General features: G+C 39.8%; 1 protein-coding gene across 5 annotated transcripts in view; it reads left to right on the forward strand.

The window, feature by feature from the left end:
- Window positions 1–21,170, forward strand: part of fbxo38 (F-box protein 38) — a 77,534-nt gene that overhangs the window by 44,414 nt on the left and 11,950 nt on the right. For all 5 annotated transcript variants that reach the window (XM_033029562.1, XM_033029564.1, XM_033029563.1 and 2 more), the window contains 5 exons: window positions 4–780; window positions 5,803–5,903; window positions 7,625–7,727; window positions 14,298–14,464; window positions 18,966–19,111. In XM_033029562.1, coding sequence (XP_032885453.1) covers window positions 4–780; window positions 5,803–5,903; window positions 7,625–7,727; window positions 14,298–14,464; window positions 18,966–19,111 — 1,294 coding nt within the window. The remainder of the gene's footprint in view (window positions 1–3; window positions 781–5,802; window positions 5,904–7,624; window positions 7,728–14,297; window positions 14,465–18,965; window positions 19,112–21,170) is intronic.

Genomic DNA, 21,170 nt, shown 5'->3' on the forward strand with positions numbered 1-21,170 from the left:
CAGGCGTTTGTGGTAAAGGCAAGGCCCCATTACGGAAAAAAAGCCTAGTTAATCAGTATGATCTTCAAAGACCATCCAAAGTGGATGAAAGCAGTTGTGAAAAAAGCTGTCAAGTGACCAGTGAACAAATAAAAGCTGATATGAAAGCAGCCAGTGATGGCCCAGAAAGGAACAGGAGCAAAGATGTTTCTTGTGCAACTGGAATTTGTTCCAGTCCATCAGGAACAGCCAACTCAAACATTGCTACATCTTCTCAAAGTATGGAATCTAATGGGACAGATACACTGAATGGTGGGTGCAGACATTATAATGCAGCATATTCACCACAGTTTGATAGTGGAATTCATAACTGTTCATGTTCTACGCATAGAATTGGAGACTCGTCTAGTAGCAATGAGCAAAACTCAAGGAATGGTTCAGTTCCAACTTGCTGCATGTGCAGCACAACTCAGGTAAATGAAAGCACGACATGTGGATGCTCTGAACCCAATGAGCCTTCCACAAGCAGGGCATCATCTGATAAGTCTGATTTAAAAGGACGCTGTAACACAGATTCAACAGAATCTGAATTTTCACAGAGAAAATCTTCCATTTGCAAGCAAGAACAACGAAACATTGGTAATGGCAGGACTAATGGTGAGTGTGGTGGTGTCAGACACGCAGAGAATACGAATCATCATCCCACATGCTCTGAAGGGACCCAGAAAGAAGGCTATCCACGTAGACCTGTGACAAGGTCGAGTAGCAAATTTGGACAGATTCCACTGATCGCAGAGCCAGGTAAAACATGCATAATCATAGATTTACAATGCTTTATTCTAAACAGCACCAACTGACAAACATTATTTTTCCTGCAATAGCATCCTTGCCACATCTCTTGCTGTGTTACTGGTCACTTTTTCTGTATGAAACATTTCACGTTGCTGCCTTTATGAAGTTATTATTTTGCAGAATATGGCAAAACCCATGCTAGTCAATTATTTGTACCTGTATTTGTCCTCTATACATATAAAGGTGTTCATCATACCTCTGTTGAATTATTGCAAATTAAGCCTCTATCCCATCCATTCCAAGCACTCAAACAATTTGCTTAAACAGTTATTTAAATGGCAAGATGTTCAAGAAGGAACTACAGATGCTGGAGAATCGAAGGTAGACAAAATTGCTGGAGAAACTCAGCGGGTGCAGCAGCATCTATGGAGCGAAGGAATAGGCAATGTTTCGGGCCAAAACCCTTCTTCAGGCAGCCACAGAACAGAAATAGCAGCCACAGAACAGGCTGACCTTGTGAAACGATCGGCTGGACCCAGTCTCTTACCTGGATTCACTGCTGTGATCCTTGCAACGATGCAGTGGGACTCTGCAATCTGTATTCATAAGGTCATGTGATAGGAGCAGTATTACGCCATTCACCCATCAAGTCTACTCTGCCATTCATTCATGATTGGTCTATCTCTCTCCTAAACCCATTCTCCTGCCTTCTCCCTATAACCACTGACACCAGTACTAATCAAGAATCTATCCATCTCTGTCTTAAAAATATCAATTAACTTGGCCTCCACAGCCTTCTGTGGCAAAATATTCTACAGATTCACCACCCTCTGACTAAAGAAATTTCTCATCTCTTTCTTAAAGGAATGTCCTTTAATTCTGAGGCTATGACCTCTAGTCCTAGACTTTCCCACTAGTGGAAACATCCTCTCCACAACCACTCTATCCAAGCCTTTCATTATTTGGTACGTTTCAATGAATTCCCCACACCTCATCCTTCTAAACTGAGTACAGACCCAATGCCGTCATATGTTAACCCACTCATTCCTGGGATTATTATTGTAAACCTCCTCTGGACCCTCTCCAGAGCCAGTATATCATTCCTCAGATATGGTGCCCAAATTGCTCACAATACTAGTGTTCAATACATTACAGTATTCTTGGGTGTTGGTATTGACTGGGCCCCAAGGGATGAAATGCTGATCACTCAACCCTATTACAATCATAACAGATGGCAAAGCTGAGAGAGGGGCTTTGTCTTCTGTCAAAGCTGTTCAGGATAGTAATTGTTTCTAATGTTTGATATTTAACCTTTAAACCTAGTAAAGTTGATGAAAATTAGTTTAAAATGTTTAGTTTTTTTAACGCAAAACATGTCGGGTTTAATAATTGTTTTATTAAATAGCTTTCCCCTTTGCTTATTATTAATCTTATGTCATATTTAACCTGGCTTGATGCAGGATTTGCATGGTGATTTTCCATATGTATTACTGGGTCCTACTGTTGGAATCCATATAGAATCAAGTGATAGAACTTAATTGCCATTTAGGACTTGAGTTCTATCACTCGATTCTATATGGATTTGGGACTTTGGAATTGACAGATAAAATGCTCAACAGCACATGTATGATAATCTCAGACCTGAAGTTTAAATGGCCATAACTTCTCATTTCTCTCAGCATGATTTGGGCCTTTGGGTTGAATAATTTCTTGGAGGTTCCATAGAGAGCCACATTCTAGTTGAAATGTATGGATCCACTTGTTCCTGCCTTTCATGACTGCATGGAAGTCAGAAACAAACTGAAGATCAGATATAGATATAGATAAGTGCGGTCAATTAGTTAATTGCCTTTAATTATTTCCATCTCTTGTGATTTTTAATTTATTTCCACTGTTAATGATGCAATTTTATATCAGGATCTTTTATATGGTTTTGGTTGTCAGAGTCATTGGAAAAAACTCTTATGACCTTTGCAGTTGTGAACTGTCAAGAGGCAATCAGAGCAGTTTGGGAATGGGGTTAATTGCCTAAGGCTTAGTCATTCCTCATGGACCACGTTGTTTTGTAGAACTATCACAGTATGAGACCAAGTAGGACGTTGGGCCACAAAAAGTAAATCTGGCCTCCGAAATCGTGTGTTCAAGGAGTAGAGAACAAGCAAGATTTGGCCTGTCATCTTTTGAGCTTTTTCAACAGTAATCAGCACTTGCATTCCCAGCTACTCTCATTCTGGGTTGATACTACCATTAAAGTGAGTTTTGAACCAAGAGCAACGAAAGTTCAGGAGCAGCTTTGAATAAGTTGGTATGTTTTCTGAAATTAATTTTATTGGGAAGATGGCCAATCCATTTTAGTTACAATATCTTACATTGTAATTTATTGCTGTTCAATGTAAAAGGGAAAAAAATCCTTTCCTGCAACACAACTTGTTCTTGTTCCAGTGATCTGGACTTCAGTAACAAAAGTAGACAATACTTTTACTCCGAATGAAATCTGAAAAGGCTAAATGCTTGACCTTACTGTGTCTTATTACATTAATCTTTGTTTTTTTTTACTGTCTGAAAATGATTGGGGAAAATGTGCACAACGCAGTATTAAATAGAATCACTTTGCGGCTAATAAATCTTAATTCTTCAAGAACTTCCAGTAGGGGAAACTTCTGTTGTGGCATTAGAAATAATTTACTAAACTCTTGATGGAGAACTATCAATTTTGATCTCAAGACAGAAGCATCTGTGGAGAGAGAAACAGTTCATGTTTCAGATTGATAATCTCAATCAGAACTGATTAAAGAACATCTTGAAATTATATATGCTGCCATCTCCAATGGTGTCTGATGTTATGAATCTCTCCAGCATTTTCTACTCTCATTTCAAATTTGTAATATCTGCAGTTTATTTACTTGTCCTTTTGAAACTGTTCATAATTTCATGTTCCATGTGCATGCACATTGACACAGCTGGTAGAACTGCGGCCCCTCAGTACCTGGGTTCCATCTTTACCTCGGGTGTTGTCTGAATGGAGTTTGCACGTTCTCCCTGAGTGTGTTGATTCCCTCTGTTTGCTCCGGTTTTGTCCCACATGCCAAAGATGTGTGGGTTTGTAAGTTAATCGGCCTCTGTTTAGTTTAATTTAGTTTAGAGATACAGCGTGGAAACAGGCCCTTCGGCCCACCGAGTCTGCACCGACCAGCAATCACCCTGTACACTGGCACTTTCCTACTCCCTAGGCATAATTTTACAATTTACAGAAGCCAATTAACCTACAAACCTGCATGTCTTTGGGACGTGGAAGGAAACTGGAGAGCCAGGAGGAAACCCATGGGGTCCCAGGGAGAATGTACAAAACGTGCAGCTGCACCTGAAGTCATGATCAAAATGGTTCTTTGGCACTGTAAGGCAGCAACTCTACCGCTGCACCACCATGCTGCCTCAGTAGAGTGGATACGATGTAGGGAGTGGACACGAAGGTAGGATGATTAGAACTAGTGTGAATGGGTTAGGAATGGACAGTGGGCCAAAGGGCCTGTTTCCACTTTGCATCTCCAAACTTTACCCTCATTTTCACTACCTGCACTGGTCAACTCTTTCAACTTTTCTTGTCTTTTATGAATCCACTGGTCTTCAAAACAAACAAAAAGATCATGTGTGCATCATTAGAATAATGTCGGATTTTGAATGTTTTATTTTTAAATTTATAATATTAATCAGTGCACATAATTTACTAGAATTTACAGGGCTATTTTCTATAAAACTAGATCGCAGAAACACTATGACACAGAGAGACTATATAGCCTTGTCAATCTTTTCAACTCCTGGAAATGTAACTGTCCAAAAGAGTTTGTAATTTGCAATGAATTGGTGATGCCACAACTTGCGTTTCTCTTTATGGAACAAGGCATGCGTTTTGGGCAAGGGGGCCATTATTGCACATTAAATGTAATTATTGAACATCTATGATTGTACAATATGCATGCGGTTTTTCAACCAAAGTGTAACGTTATCTTATCAGTAATTTCAAGAACTATCAAGAATCAGATTAAAAGATGACTTTTGAAGTGATTCTTTTAATTAAATGAAAATAAGAAAGGCATTCATTATGCATTAATGAAATTTTAATCAATGAGATAGCATTGTTTTTCAAAATGTGAAAAACTAAACTGGACATTGTTTTTAGTTTATTAGATGTAAAATTGCTCAAATAGAAAATCATAGATTTTAAAAAAATTAAGGAACCACTTGTGTGACTTTGTGAAAAGCAGTGATGAAACTTGACAACGTAAAAGCATCAAACAATATTTTTCAATGAAAGAAAATATTCTATTAGACTGTGATTACCCTCAGGAGCAAAGTAATTTGGCTCATCAGTTATTTATGTTTTAGTTTTGCACCTACTAAGCATTTGCACCAGAAGAAATGTGATGGGTAGATACTTATGCTGGTCCAAGTCCTTGAATCTGAGCTCATTAACCAAATTGTCAGTCTTGGTGGCATATCCCAGCCGTACGTCCTGAATTTGGGCTCATAAACTTCATTTGAGACCAAATTACCAGTCTTGATGACTAATTAAATTTTGATTTCAGCCAGCTGATTCATTTTTTGGTAGAAGCTTGGTAGAAGAAAATTGTGATAGATGAAGAACATCATGCGTAAAGTTGATATTTCATTGCCAATGTTGTCACATCATTAACCGTACTTCTAGTTCTGAACTTGCAGCTCACATACTTAAGTTTGTGGAGAATTATGTATAAATAGCTCACAAATTTAGAACACATGGTTTAGTTACTGAAAAGATGATTCCTTGTTTAGAAAGTATGGAGAAGACATGACACTGCTTAATTTGGAAAAATATTTATTTTGTGATAGCTGCAAATTTGCAGTGGCTTCGATGCAGGTGAATTGATATATTGCAACTACCCCGATCCCCTCTTAGATTCTCCAAATTGCAGTTACATTTATTCCTATTCACTTGTTTTGCTTTGGTTTAAGCTTCTAATCTACTTATTTCTATGAACTAACTATTTTTTCCAGATACTACTAAACCTAAGCCCAGGCATACTGTCAAAAGGAAACGAACTGCTGATAAATCCACAAGCACTAGTGATCCTGTCATTGAGGATGATCATGTTCAGGTGAAATATGAGATTAGTTCTTCAACATTGCTAACTGTTTAACACATTTTTATTAGTACAAAGAACACGTTTTTGCATATTTTTTTCTAACATAATTACCTTTTGGAAGTAAAGTTTTGGAGTTGGATAATGCTCTTAGTGCTAACGGAATCTAGGGATACGGGGCGAAAGCAGGAACGGGATACTGATTTTGGATAATCAGCCATGATCATATTGAATGGCGGTGCTGGCTCGAAGGGCCGAATGGCCTACTCCTGCACCTATTTTCTATGTTTCTAAATCAAAAAATTCTCCCCCATCTCCCCATGTTGAACCTCTGGAGCCATCTGACAGCAAGGCTAGGTGGCCGCTTCTTATGCAGAGCTGCCAAGTAGTACGGATTCTCTGTATTTTGTACGGAAATGCGATTAGAATATGGATGTACGTTTTTGTGTTGTTAAATACGGATTTTAAATATACGGAGTTCTGTTCAGTCTGAAGAAGGGTCGCGACCAGAAACGTCACCCATTCCTTCTCTTATTCTTGCTGCTTGTCCTGCTCCAGGTTTAGAGCGCTGTCAGTTTAACGTGTGGGAATTTACAGCGCTATGGGTTCTAAAAATAGCGCTACCAGCTGGAGCGCTATGGGCTTTAAACATAGCGCTTTGGGCTTTACACATAACGCTATGGGTCACAGACTGTTCCGGAAAATTCTCATATAACAATGAGTCTTTGGAATTATCTTTCTCAGTGGTAGTTGAGCCTTTGATTCTTTTTCAGGCAGTGGTAGAATTCTGGATAAGCCTAGTGGTGAAAGGTTACCAGTGTGATTGCAGTTACATTGGAATGGGCCTTGATTTTACAGAACGGTGGGAGGGGTGGAGAGAGGGAGGGGTGGAGAGTGAGAAAGGATGGAGAGGGAAGGGAGATGGAGGGAGGGTGAGAGGGGGAGGGAGAGAGGGAATAAGAGGGATGGAGAAAAAAATGGAGGAAAGAGGGTGGGTGGGAGGGAAAGGGGGAGGGAGAGAAAGAGGGAGGTAGAGAGAGGGAGGGAGGGCGGTAGGGAGCGAGGGCGGGAGACGGGGGCTTTCAAAATGGCTTCTACATCATCTGGTGCTAAAAGCAGGAAGCAGCCGTTCAGAAAGCAGTATACAAAGAGATGACAATGAATGCACTGTCAAGTAAGGTGTGTAGAAGACATGTCAATTGGTAGCAAAATTATGCATTCTTGTACTCTTACATGGGTATGACTGCACATAAAAAAAACTTTTTTCAGCAAAATCGCACCATGTAAAAATACTGATTTCCTCAGCAAAATACTGATTTTCAGGTACTAGAATACTGAAATGCTCTGACAAAACTTGGCAGCTCTGCTTATGTATGACCGTGAACAGTGAGTGCCAGCAAACGTGAAAAACATGTGGTCACATTATCAAGTGTATTGCTAACGGGAGATGCAGAATAATCATAAGGAATGAAATGCATTTCGCCCCTTTTCTCCTTTTACTTGGAACAGTTTCAGAAACCATGCTACCAACTTTTGTTGCAATGATAGCACAGACCTAGAATCTTCCAACAATGTTAATTTTTTTTAGACTAGTGGATGAGAATCTATCGATTAAAATGACCCTTATTATATTATAGTCTATGACCCAGCTAGTCCCCAGAGTATATTTTTATATTTAAAATTACACAGCTACTATTGTTGCATCTTCAGTAATTAACAAGTAATATGTATTACAGGTTCTTAATTTGAAATCCAAAAATTTGGTTGGGATTACACTTACTAATTGTGGAATTACAGATTTATTGCTCAGAGATTGTCCCAAGATGATGTTCATCCATGGTAAGTACTTGATTTTTGGCTAATGTTTAGCTAGTTCGTCATAATGATATATTGGGGCAGTTTATTTTACATTATAATGCATGGTCTCTTCTGTATAACAAGCCACCTCTACCTTGGTCGTGTTTACTGACGATAAATGGGAAAGTAATTGAAATAATTTTTGCAGCACATGCACATGTACAAAACTTGGATAAAGGTCTTTGTCCGTATACATTTCCATACAAGCTGACTCTCATTTTATTGCATTTTATCCTATCTTTTAATGTCTTTCCTATGTGTACTTAGTACTTAACTCACAAATTCATGCACAGTATTCATCTCAATCCTCATATGATACATGCTACATTCTAATGATTAAATCATGAAGTTTCTCCCAAATCATTTATTTAATTTTATGTCATCGTCTTGTATTTATGATATCTCAAATTGCAGCTGTTCAAGATTGCCCACAATCATGTTGTGAAGGGCAAAACTAGATGGGAAGCTTGCTTGAGCCAACAATGTCCATATTCCCCTCAAAAAATTGTTTTAAATCACACAGAAATTATCCTAGTCTCCACTCTGTAATTCTCAATGGGACATCCATACTTAGGAATTATGATATCAGTGATGACCCCAGAGCAATGATACAGTATTACTGGTGTTTAGTTGTGCAACTGAATTTACAGATTTTAAAATATTAAGTATTATTTATAACTAAAATATATGATAGCTAATCAGATAAATGTATTCACATATTTAGTACAAGCTCTGATGTCTACTTAATGATATAATGGGTCAAGGCCATTTACAATCACTCAGAGGATGGTAAACCAATTGAATTATGTACCCTTGAAGACTGGAGCTCCCTGAACATATTAAATTAGGACACAGCTTTCTTAGCACAAATGGCATCAAGGAGGATGGGGAGCGGGGGGGGGGGGGGGGGGGGGGGGGGGGGAGAAGAGGAATATACTATTGAGTTAGAAGATCATGATTGTATTGAATGAATGAGTAGGCTCATCGAGTCTTAGAGAATTAAGCACTCCAATTTGCTTTTGTCAAGGGATTTGGACAATGCAAATGTCTGTATTTACTGGCCATCACAAATTTTCCCTGAACTGAGGTAGTAATTAAGTGCCAACAATATTGGTAGATCTGGAATCACTGATAGCATATCTTTACTAATGAACATTGGTGAACAAGATCTGATATTTAAGACAATGGCTACCAGTAACTGCAAGCAACAAAATTCAGTTTTCAGCAATTGCTGACTTTGCGTCAAAATACATTCTAAATTACTGTTCAGCAAGTGGGTAGAAAAAGAACAGTATTCCAGGTCACTTGCAAATCTTGCGGGCATTGTAAAATTTTGTCTTGCAAGTATCACAGTGAAACTCCAAAATACTTAATTGCCTGGTCAAAGTAGTAATTTACAATAACACACTATAAGAATTAGGAAGGCAGTAACAATTTTATTTGGCATTTCCTATGGCATTGCTTTACAGCCAGTGAACTATCTTGGAATGGTCATTGTTGTGTGACTACACCTAGTTGACTTGATTAGGAACACTAGTAAAGGAATTAATTTGTTTGATATCAAATCTTACAATAGTCTTGTTGAAATTGTATTTCTTTGTAAAGAAGGACCAGCTTAAATGAAAAATGTGAATGTTTTGGTCTATAGAATCCAAGTTCAAAATTTCATGTCTTCATTTTAATCTGTTTATTAATTTGTCAGTATTAACAATTTTAAATTTGTGCCATTAACCACGTAGTGGTATCTTACACCATGTAGAAAAACAAATTTGTCACCATTCCAAATCAGTGTCCCTGTTTAGTGAGTTTTGTTTGGAATATTGATCATATCACCCCGTGCTAAACATCTAACCCCACATCAACATTTGAGGCAGAATGGTGGCGCAGGGGTAGAGTTGCTGCCTTACAGTTCCAGAGACCTGGGTGCTGTCTGTACGGAGTTTGTATGTTCTCCCCGTGAACGCATAGGTTTCCTCCCACACTCCAAAGACGTGCAGATTTGTAGATTCATTGGCATGGTAAAATTGTAAATTGTCCCTTGTGTGTGTAGGATAGTGTTAGTGTACTGGGATCGCTGGTCAATAGACAATAGGTGCAGGAGTAGGCCATTAAATAGTAAGTCTTATATGTACATACCTGAATATATGACAAAGCACTTCATGCGAAAAATGATTCATATAATTCATCGGCTCATCTTCCTTTGCAGCTTCTCCTCCTTTATTCAAAGTTAAATATGTTTTGATAATTTTTCGTCGGGGTCCCATCTTGAGCCAATATCTCTTCAAGTATGCTCCTTTATAAAGTCACTGAAAATACAAAACATATAAAATACTTTAATAATTACTCAGCAAGTATGGGTCAGATGAGTAATTAAAGAAGACGCCGTTTTAGATTTTAGATTTTACTTTTAGAGATACAGGCCCTTTGGCCCACCGAGTCCACACTGACCAGCGATCCCAGGACATTAACACTAGCCTACACACACTAGGGACAATTTACAATTATACCAAGCCAATTAACTTACAAACCTGTACGCCTTTGGAGTGTGGGAGGAAACCGAAGATCTCGGAGAAAACCCACAAGGTCACGGGGAGAACATACAAACTCCTTAGAGACAGTACCCGTGGTCGGGATCAAACCCGTGGCTCCGGCGCTGTAAGGCAGCAACTGTACTGCTACGCCACCGTGCCACCAGACTTAATGATCTACTATCTCTGATTTGATCCACGCTGGTAGAATTTATAAAATTGTGAAGTCAAATTAGACTGCGCTAAACTGGGAAAATAAGTTAAAAGGCATGAAAATAAACAATGTGTAGGAAAGAACTGCAAATGCTGGTTTAAATCGAAGGAAGACACAAAATGCTGGAGTAACAGGCAGCATCTCTGGAGAGAAGGACAATAGCCAATAGGTGCAGGACTAGCCCATTCGGCCCTTCGAGCCAGCACCACCATTCACTGTGATCATGGCTCATCATCCACAATCAGTTCCTGCCTTCTGTCCATATCCCTTGACTCCGCTATCTTTAAGAGCTCTATCTCTCTCTTGAAAGAATCCAGCGAATTGGCCTCCACTGGGGCAGAGAATTTCACAGATTCACAACTCTCTGAGTGAAAAAGTTTTTCCTCATCTCTGTTCTAAATGGCCTATCCCTTATTCTTAAACTGTGGTTCTGAACTCCCCCAACATTGGGAACATGTTTCCTGCCTCCAGCGTGTCCAATCTCCTAATAATCTTATGTTTCAATATGATCCCCTCCCATCCTTCTAAATTCCAGTGTATACAAGTCCAGTCGCTCCATTCACTTCCATCCGGAAGTGGCGGCGCTGCCCTGCAGCTGTGGCTCGCCTGCAGTCCGTTTGTCTTTTTTTTTTTCTTTTGTCCTGTTGTTTTAGTTTATTCAGTTTATTTTAGTTGTGTATGTGTGGGGGGGGCGGGGGGTGGGAGAAACTTGTTTTTAGTCTCTTCCTTCGGGGGGATGCAACCTTTTCTTGTCGTATCCCCTGTCTACATCCCCGTCTGCACTGAGGCCTAATCGTGGAGCTGGCGACCTCCAACTGGGGCCGACCTCAACGCTCCGGAGGCAGAGCCAGGACTTACCAGCTGGCCAACTTCGGGGCTGTGGTGGTGTTGGGGCGGCGGTGACTCGACTTCAGAGGCTCGACCGCGGGCCCAGTGGACTCTGCCGCGGGCCCAGTGGACGACATCATCGGGAGGTCCCAGGTTGGTGACTGAGTCCCCGGAGCTCCCGCAACAACGGCTTCGTCCACTGGACTGGAGGGTGGCAACTTCTTCCGCCCCGGGCCGCCGAGTTTGAACCGGCCTGTTCGCGGAGCTCGGATTCGGCCGTGGGACTTACCATCACCCGGCGAGGTCCCAACATTGGAAGCCTGGATCGCCTCAACGCAGAGGGAGAACAAGGAGGGAAGAGAAAAGAACTCTAAGACTTTTGCCTTCCATCGCAGTGAGGAGGTGCCTGGTGGACTCACTGTGGTGGATGTTAAATCTGTGTTCATTGTGTGTTTTGTTGTTTTATTCTATGTTATGGCTGCAGGGTTTGTAATTTCGTTCAGACTGAATGGTCTGAGTGACAATAAAAGATACTTTGACTTTGACTTTTGACTTTGACTCTTTCAACATATGACAGTCACGCCATCCCGGGAATTAACCTTGTGAACTTGCGCTGTACTCCCTCGAGAGCAAGACTGCCCTTCCTCAAATTTGGAGACCAAAGCTGCACACTATACACCAGGTGTGGACCTCTTTGCTCCTATGCTCAACTCCTCCTGTTATGAAGGCCAACATGCCATTAGCTTTCTTCACTGCAAATGCCAGAATATTAAAGAACTGACAAAAATAAAAATCAGGCTGCATCTGTGGCGAGTGAACCAGAATCAATGTTTCAGGTGGTTGATTTTTTAATCGGAACCTTTTATTTCAGTTTTCCAGTCTCTACAATATTTTGCCTTTTGAGTCCTTAGACATCTCTGTTGATATAATATTGCACATAGCCTCATTCACCCACTGCTTAATGTTTTGGATGGGGTTACTTTACAAAGAGGACTTGGGTACAAGTTTTAGTCAGTGGTGTATTATGATCAGAGATCAATATTATTTGAAAGGCGCAAGCCTATATGGAGTGGAAGAATATTGGATCTCTGATCATAATACACCACTGACTAAAACTTGTACCCAAGTTTTTAATTCCAATGTCTAAATTATTCATATATTGTGAACACCTGTGGTGCTACCTCTGCCCATGCTGTTGCACAGTGAGAACCTATATTGTACTGCTAATCTCTACATTCGATCCTGAAGCAAGCTTGCAATACATCCTTCTATTTGTACTTTAAGCTTTTTCAGCAGTATTAAAGCACTATCAAAATTCCAGATAAATTACATTTACATTACTATCATTGTGTACTCTCCAGCTACTGCCTCTAAAAATTCTATAACATTGGTCAATTGTGGTTTTCCTATTGAAATCCATGGTTGGTCTTCATTCTTATACGTTGGCTCTAGATGTTCATCTGTTCCCTGCTATTAGTGGGAATTTGATTATTTTTCTTCCTGCCATTGTTAAATTGGTTTGTAATTCCCAAGACATGTTCTCGCTCAAATATAGATATTATGTTAGTAATGTGCCTGTCTTCTGGCACAAACTCTTTTTCAAACAAGTTACAAAATGTGTAGCAATGCTTCCAATTTATCTTCTGTGGATTTCATTAAAATACATGGATGCAATTTATTTATAATTGTAATTAAAAGCGAATGGCATGTTGGCCTTTATAACAAGAGGAATCGAATATAGGAGCAAAGAGGTCCTTCTGCAGTTGTACAGAGCCCTAGTGAGACCACACCTGGAGTATTGTGTGCAGTTTTGGTCCCCTAATTTGAGGAAGGACATTCTTGCTATTGAGGGAGTGCAGCGTAGGTTTACAGGGTCAATTCCCGGGATGGCGGGGCAGGAAACATTTTCCCGATGTTGGGGGAGTCCAGAACCAGGGGCCACAGTTTAAGAAGCCATTTAGAACGGAGACGAGGAAACACTTTTTCTCACAGAGTGGTGAGTCTGTGGAATTCTCTGCCTCAGAGGGTGGTGGAGGCAGGTTCTCTGGATGCTTTCAAGAGAGAGCTAGATAGGACTTAAAAATAGCGGAGTCAGGGGATATGGGGAGAAGGCAGGAACGGGGTACTGATTGGGGATGATCAGCCATGATCACATGGAATGGCGGCTCGAAGGGCCGAATGGCCTACTCCTGCACCTATTGTCTATTATTAGCCAAGTATGTAAACATACAAGGAATTTAATTTGCCAACAGTCATACAAAAAAGCAACAAGATACATAACCACATAAGAGTTAAACATAGATTTAAACAGCCTCCATAACAGCGTGTGAGAATCCCCAGGGCACACAGCATAAGCGGAGACCCACAGCCATCAGTTCAATGTCCGGGCCACACACGCTCCTTCATCGTGATGTGACCAGAGTTTTAACAACTACTGTCACTCTCTCTGCAGTCCCTGTCCACCAGAACTGTCAGAAAGCCATCCACACTCGCACTAGACTCTGGGATGTCCTCATGGAGCCATGTCCCGCAAAACACCGAGATCACTGCACTCACAGCACTCCCTCCGAGCACGTCCATCTTGTTTTTTCAGCGACCTCGCAATCCCCACTGTGATGGAAGGCAAATAACTTATACCTTTGGATCCGGGAAAGGCTGGAGATAATTTTTTGGGGTGCAGGGTGAGGAGAGAATAAAAGGAAAATTTAATGAAAGCGTAGACTGTAAAGAGAGATGAAATAGTCAAGTGGAACTGTAAGACAAAAGGGATAGTAATGTGCCAAGTTAAATGCTCATCGTCTTCGATCTGATATTACTAAAAGGGAAGCATCACAGATGACCTTGCTGTAGTTGAATCGAATCAACAATGTAATGTACACTGAATCAAACTGTTTTTTGGTTGCCTTCCTATCTAGCCGAAATGATTCTTTAATTACAATTGATTACATAAATCCAATGTGTAAATACGTGTTTCTTTTTAAGCTACACGATGCAGGGTACTGAAACACTTAAAGGTGGAGAATGCACCAATTGTAAACAGATTTGACTATGTACAGTGTCGGAAGCTCAACATTGAACAAGTCCTTGACCAAATTTTACGAATGCCTCCAGAAAGGAATCGTATCATTTATCTCCGGCCAATGCACCAGGTGAATGAACATAGTTTAATTTGAAATGCACTTAACTTTTTACATCTTTAAAATGAATATTATAATTAATATCCTTGATATTTCCAAATATACATTTCATTTCATTTTAAAGTAGTTTTATTGTAAGTATTATCTGTCCAAGGTAATGTGCTTCTCCTTTTCATGGAGTTGCATGCCTGATGTTGGTTGGAGTCATTTGAATGGAGGTCAAAAAGAAGCAAAAGAAGAATGACAGTGAAAGATGTAGTATATTCCCATCACTCTGCCAAACAATAGCCACACTTAAATAAAGTATAAATCAATAAATAATGTGATTGTAAAAAGAGTAGTACATTAACCCAGGTTGATTTTAATCTTCATATATAAAATAGATCAATGTAATTGAAAATACTGAGAATAAATTTATGAATTCAGGATAGCTTTCTCGAGCATTAAGTTGTGGAGCCAATCAAAAAATGGGCCATCTCAGATTTAATAATATGTAACATGACAGTTTTAACAATAATATGAGTAAAAGCCTTTTTTAGTCAGGGTGGTGAATCTGTGGAATTATTTGCCACAGAAGGCTGTGGAGACCAAGTCAGTAGAAATTTTTAAGCAGAGATAGGTTATTGATTAGCATGGGCATCAGAGGTTATGGGGAGAAGGTAGGAGAATGGGGTTAGGAGGGAGAGATAGATCAGCCATGGTTGAATGGCATGGTAGACTTGATGGGCCGAATGGCCTAATTCTGTTCCTGTCACATGATCTTATGAAAAGATCTCGGAGGAATTAGTGAAGACAGCCTGATAGAATTTAGCATTCATCGTGAAGGTGTGAAATTGAGTTTGAAACAAGATTGTTAAACTTAAGTTAGGGAATTATAAAGGATTGGAGATAGAATTAGCTAAAATTGACTGCACAAGTAGATTGACAAGTAAAACAATAGATGAGCAGCGGCAAGCATTTAAGGAGATAATTTATAACTCCCTGCTAAAATAAATCCTGATAAGGAAGAAAATAGGTGATCGTTGGTGAGGAGCAATTGTGAACCAATCTTCAATACAAATTGAAGGGGAAAACCTACAAGATGGAAAAAGTCAATGGCAGACACAAAGATTGGTGTAAATTCAGAATTCAGCATGGAGGTGCATTGGTAATTGTAAACCTGAATTGAATGCGGCCTTTTATTGTAAGTGGGTTGGAATTTAACAGTTGGTAAGTTGTGCTACAGATGTTCAAACATTTGTACCTATATATAGTAGTGTTTTGCCCCTTTTTATTAAAGAAAGATATTTTATTATTGAAGGCAGTTCAAAGAAGTGTAGGATGATCATGAGCATGGAAGGATCTTGTTATGATGCACAGTTGAATAGATGGGATATGTATTCATTAGAGTTTAAAAGAATGAGAGGCATTCGAGCTCAAACGTATTATATTCCTCGGTGGCTGAAACAGTAACACTGTTTCCATTCTGAGAGCATATTTCCATTCATAGGAGAGCTAAGGATCAGAGATCAATGTCGGAGTAACTGGTTGACCAGATAAAACTGAAATGCACAAGAATTTCTTCATTCAAAACCTTTGAGTCCTTGGAATTCCTTTACCCAGGAAACTATAGAGACTGAATTATTTAATATACTCAAGGCTGAAGTAGTTTTTAATCCGTAAGGAAATTTAGGGTTGTGAACATATGGCAGGAAAGGGGATGGAGAAAAGTGAATGAGCCATGATCTTAATAGTGGCAGTGCTGGATCGAGTGGCGAAAGTCCAACTCCTGGGGCTGTTTATTGTGGTGTCGGTTTTAGTTTGTTATTGTCACACGTACCAAGGTACAGTGAAAAGCTTTGTTGTCCATGTTATCCGATCAGATATACTATCAGATATACACAATCAGTTCAAGCTCAAGTGCAATAGATAGAGTAAAAGGGAAGTTACTGATTGCATATATAGTCTCAGCATTGATTGGATAGATTGTGTAGGTACTGTAGATTACACTCCGATGTCTTTTAAAGATTTTAGTTTTTGAAGCAAGAAATGTCTTAATTACTATTTTCTGCTTGTATATAACAGCATGTACAGCATAGGAATGGGCCATTAGGCCTATAATGTTTGTGCCAAACATGATACCCAGCTGAACGCCCATCAACTTGCACATGATACGTCCCTCTATTCTGTGCATTTCCATGTGCCTGTCCAAAAGCCACTTAAACGTCACTATCGTATCTGCCTCAAACGCCATCCCTGCCAATGCGTTCCAGGCCCCCACCATCTTCTGTGTTTTAAAAAAAAAAAACTTGCTCTACACAACTCCATTAAACTTTCACCCTGTCACCTTATGGCTATGCCCTCTAATGTCGGATATATCCACCCTGGGGGGAAAAGGTTCTGATTATCTCTCAGTATGTATATACATTCTCTTTGTAGCCCATCTACTGTGGTTTATCTTCTGTGTCCATATTGGTAATACTCACTGAATTTAGGACGACACCCTATAATACCTTGTTTGTTCCAAATAGAGCTGTTAAGTGTTATATGCAAACACAGAGTTACAGTGAAAATTGAGACCATCATGTCTTTACTAACCTTTTAAAAGATTCATCTTGTTATTTACACTTCCTCATCTTTCCCTGAAAATACTGGAATTTTATGTAACAGAACTGTGGAAGTACCTTGACCACGTGGCCTGCAGTAGATCAAGCTGGCAGCCCACTATTGCCACCATCTTAAGGTTATTTGGGGGATGGCAATAAAATTGGTCGACCATTGATGCTCCAATCTCTAGAATGAACAATTAAAAAAAGACAAAGTAATGTAACTGTCCAAAAGCTTAACATCTGTAGTTGGAAAGTTACTAGAGAGTATTCTGAGGAATAGGTTATACAGGCATTTGGATGGGCAAGGGCTGATTAGGGATAGTCAGCATGGTTTTGTACGTGGGAGGTCGTGTCTCACAAATCTGATTGATTTTTTTGAAGACGTGACAAAAAAGGTCTAAGTGGGCAGAGCTGTAGATGTATACATGGATTTCAGTAAGGCATTTGACAAGGTTCCGCATGGTAGGCTGCTCTGGAAGGTTAGATTGCATGGGATCCAAGGAGAGATAGCTGAATGGATAGTAAATTGGCTCCATGGAAGGAAGCAGAGAGTGATGGTGAAAGGTTGCTTCTCGGACTGGAGGCCTATGACTAGTGTGCCTCGATTCGGTGCTGGGCCCGTTACTGTTTGTCATCTGCATCAATGATTTGGATGAGAACATACAGGGCAAGATTAGCAAGTTTGCTGATGATACAAAAGTGGATGGTTTTGCAGATATTGAGGATGGTTGTGAAAGATTGCAGCAGGATCTGGATCGATTGGCCAGGTGGGCTGAGGAATGGTTGATGGAATTTAATACAGAGAAGTGTGAGGTGTTGCAATTTGGAACATCCAACCGACACAGTACCTACACAGTGAATGGTAGGCCTCTGGGGAGTGGGATCGAGGAGCGCACGTGCATGGTTCCTTGAAGGTTGAGTCGCAGGTAGATAAGGAGGTCAAAAAGGCTTTTGGCACATTGGCCTTCATCAGTCAGAATATTGAGTATAGAAGTTAGGAGGTCTTGTTGCAGTTGTATAAGACATTGGTGAGACCGCATTTAGAATATTGTGTTCAGTTCTGGGCACCATGTTATAGGAAAGATATTGTCAAGCTTGATAGGGTTCAGCGAAGTTTTACGAGGATGTTGCCAGGACTACAGGGAGAGGTTGACTAGGCTGCGTTTCTATTCCTTGGAGCGCAGGAGGATGAGGTGTGATCTTATAGAGATGTATAAAATCATGAGAGGAATAGATCGGATAGATGCACAAAGTCTCTTGCCCAGAGTAGGGGAGTCGAGGACCAGAGGACATGGGTGAAGGGGAAAAGATTTAATAGGAAACTGAGGGGTATCTTTCCCACAAAGGGTGGTGGGTCTATGGAATAAGCTGCCAGAAGATGTAGTTGAGGCTGGGACTATCCCATCATTTAAGAAACAGTTAGACAGGTACATGGATAGGACAGATTTGAAGGGATATATGGACCAAGAGCAGGCAGGTCGGGCTAGTGTAGCTGGGACATGTTGGCCGGTGTGGGCAAGTTGGGTCGAAGGGCCTGTTTCCACACTGTATGACTCTAACTGTTAGGAATGAAAAATTCAAAAGAGACTCCATTTGCTTGATGTCTAATTCCCTTTTTATAATTTCAAAGTTTTGTGCTGAATTTTGGTACATTGAAAATATTTTTGATTGAAAATTAATGTTAGCACTATTATTTAAATGGAAGTTAAAGATCATCCCCCCCCCCCCCCCCCCCCCCCCCACATCTCTACCATTTTTAACCGTAGGTCCCTTCAGGGAATGCTAAGATTCAGAAAATGTGCATAATTATGAAATGTTATCCACTTCATAAGAAATCTCTTTGTGCCTGTTATAGTTTTTAATGACATAATTTAAAAACACAATAATGTCATTAATCTTTGATTACTTTTCATATTGCATTGCAGGTTGATACTTTAAAACTGGAAAGGAATATATTTAGTGGACCATATCCTTATCACATTTGCATTATTCATGAGTTTAGCAACCCACCAAATGTGCGGAATAAGGTTCGCATTCGTAGTTGGATGGACACGATAGCAAACATTAATCAGTAAGTATTTCTGCTACTCAAAGTTTGGGTAACTGAATAAAATCGTACATTTTTAAAAATCGTTTATCTTTTGTAATTGTTAAGGAAACTTTTTCAGAAAAGTTTAAATGAATTGTTAATTAAAAATCCAAATCATTTCGTTGTTTGCTGAAATAGCAAGTCTTAAGCAAATTAACCCACAAGCCTACATGTCTTTGGAATATGGGAGGAAACCAGACTACCCACGCAGTCAAAGAATTTACAAAGTCTGTGCAGACAGCACCCTTAATCAAGATCAAACCTGGGTCTCTGGCGCTTTAAGGCAGCAACTCTACCGCTGCACCACTGTGCCATAATCAGTCAGGACTTAAAAATTAGAAATTTAAAGAGGAATTCTGAGTAGGGAATTAAGGGCGTATATGAATTGACCAAGGGCACATGTTGAATTTATTATATAGTCACAATTTGATTCTTTGTTTGATTTAAGGACCTGCTAAATTTAAATAGTGTACGAGCAATGGGCAAGTGCTATAGACTTGCACGGGAAGGTAGACGCTCCCACCTCCACGAGTCTCGGGCAGATGGGGCTTGTCAGCCTGGGAAGGCAGTCCATCTAGGAGAGGGAAAACTCTGATTTAAAACAACCATTGCCTTGTGGCCATATCCAGTCATGGAAAAGGTTCCAGGAGTAAACCTCAAAAAAATCCGGAGTCGTTGTTGTCTATAACCTCGCTCTGGCAGCTCCTGCGACGGCGCTGGTGCCAAACTATAACAGCCCTGCTGTTCCTTTGGATCGAACAGCGACATGGAGAGGGGGGACGTGCTGCATGGGCAACAGCCTGTCCTCCATATGACATCGCCCAGGCTTGCATCCGACTAGGATGCATCACCCATGGTCAGTCATGACCGAGAGGCGCCTACTACTACTACGAGCAATGACAAAAGCTCACCAGCTCTAAGTAAACAATAAATATATATTGCAGCAATAGATGAAATAAAATAAGTTGTACTTTAGAGTGCCTTTCTCGTACATGGTTTCATGGTGCTTTGCAAATGGACTACTTTTTGCAATGTTGTCCTATGCAACCGTCTAAATAAGCTAAATTAATCAGAGGAAAAATATTAATTTTGGTTTGTATTCAAAGATAGTGTTAAATGAGTTAATTAGCATTTTGAATTAACACATTTTTAATAGCTGTTGGATAAGTTTACAGTGTATTTAATGGCAGCCTGGGATTAATGTCACTTGTGAAGTATGTGATCTTGCAAGGCTCTACCTGTTGGAAATAATGTTCATTGTGCCACTGCATCTTGGATTCAGTAATTTAGGTTGGAGTGATGGAGAAAGAGGGAATAGAAGGAATTGTATTTTGAGGGTTTTGGTAATTAAGGAGATTGAACATATCCATTCCTGTCACGAATGAGAGTTAAGGCTATGTTATTTGCACAAAGTTGATGTCCTAACACAGTTGAATAAGGGCCTGTGCGGTATTAGGAATGAGGAGCTAAATTCGAATAGTATAACTTCAATAGAATTAATCTCCAGACTCCTTACATTAATCACATAATAGTAGACCAGGGCATAAATAGATCATGAAAACATTGTTGTCAGTGGGGCACCACTACCAGTTTTGCAACAGGGGTAGGCTGTACAACTTAGAGACACTGCAGCCAAAGTGGGCATTGACCAAGAATAAGAACAACCACAAAATGTTATCTGAACCAGTAATAGTGGAAAATAAGTCAGGTGGAAATTATACTAATATAAAAGTAAAGGACAAAGTACAAAAGTGGTAATAAATAATAAAATCCCAGTTTCTTATTTTAATATGAGGAATAACCAAAAATAGCATTTTAATTTATACCAAGGTGCAAAATATTTGCAACAAAAGTTGTCTTCAGCCAAAAGTGAGGAAAGTACCTGGTATTGCATGCAAGGTGGCCACAGTTTACCACATGTTAATTCTGGAGATTTACATGTGCATTATGAATATAACACACGAGCTGGATGAAGAAATTACCTTTTAAAAAATTTTTTTTAAATGATTATTGTAATGACCTGCCTTTCAGCTTGCTCTGG

The sequence above is a fragment of the Amblyraja radiata genome, chromosome 11, assembly GCF_010909765.2.
Source record: "Amblyraja radiata isolate CabotCenter1 chromosome 11, sAmbRad1.1.pri, whole genome shotgun sequence".
Taxonomy (NCBI): Eukaryota; Metazoa; Chordata; class Chondrichthyes; order Rajiformes; family Rajidae; genus Amblyraja; species Amblyraja radiata.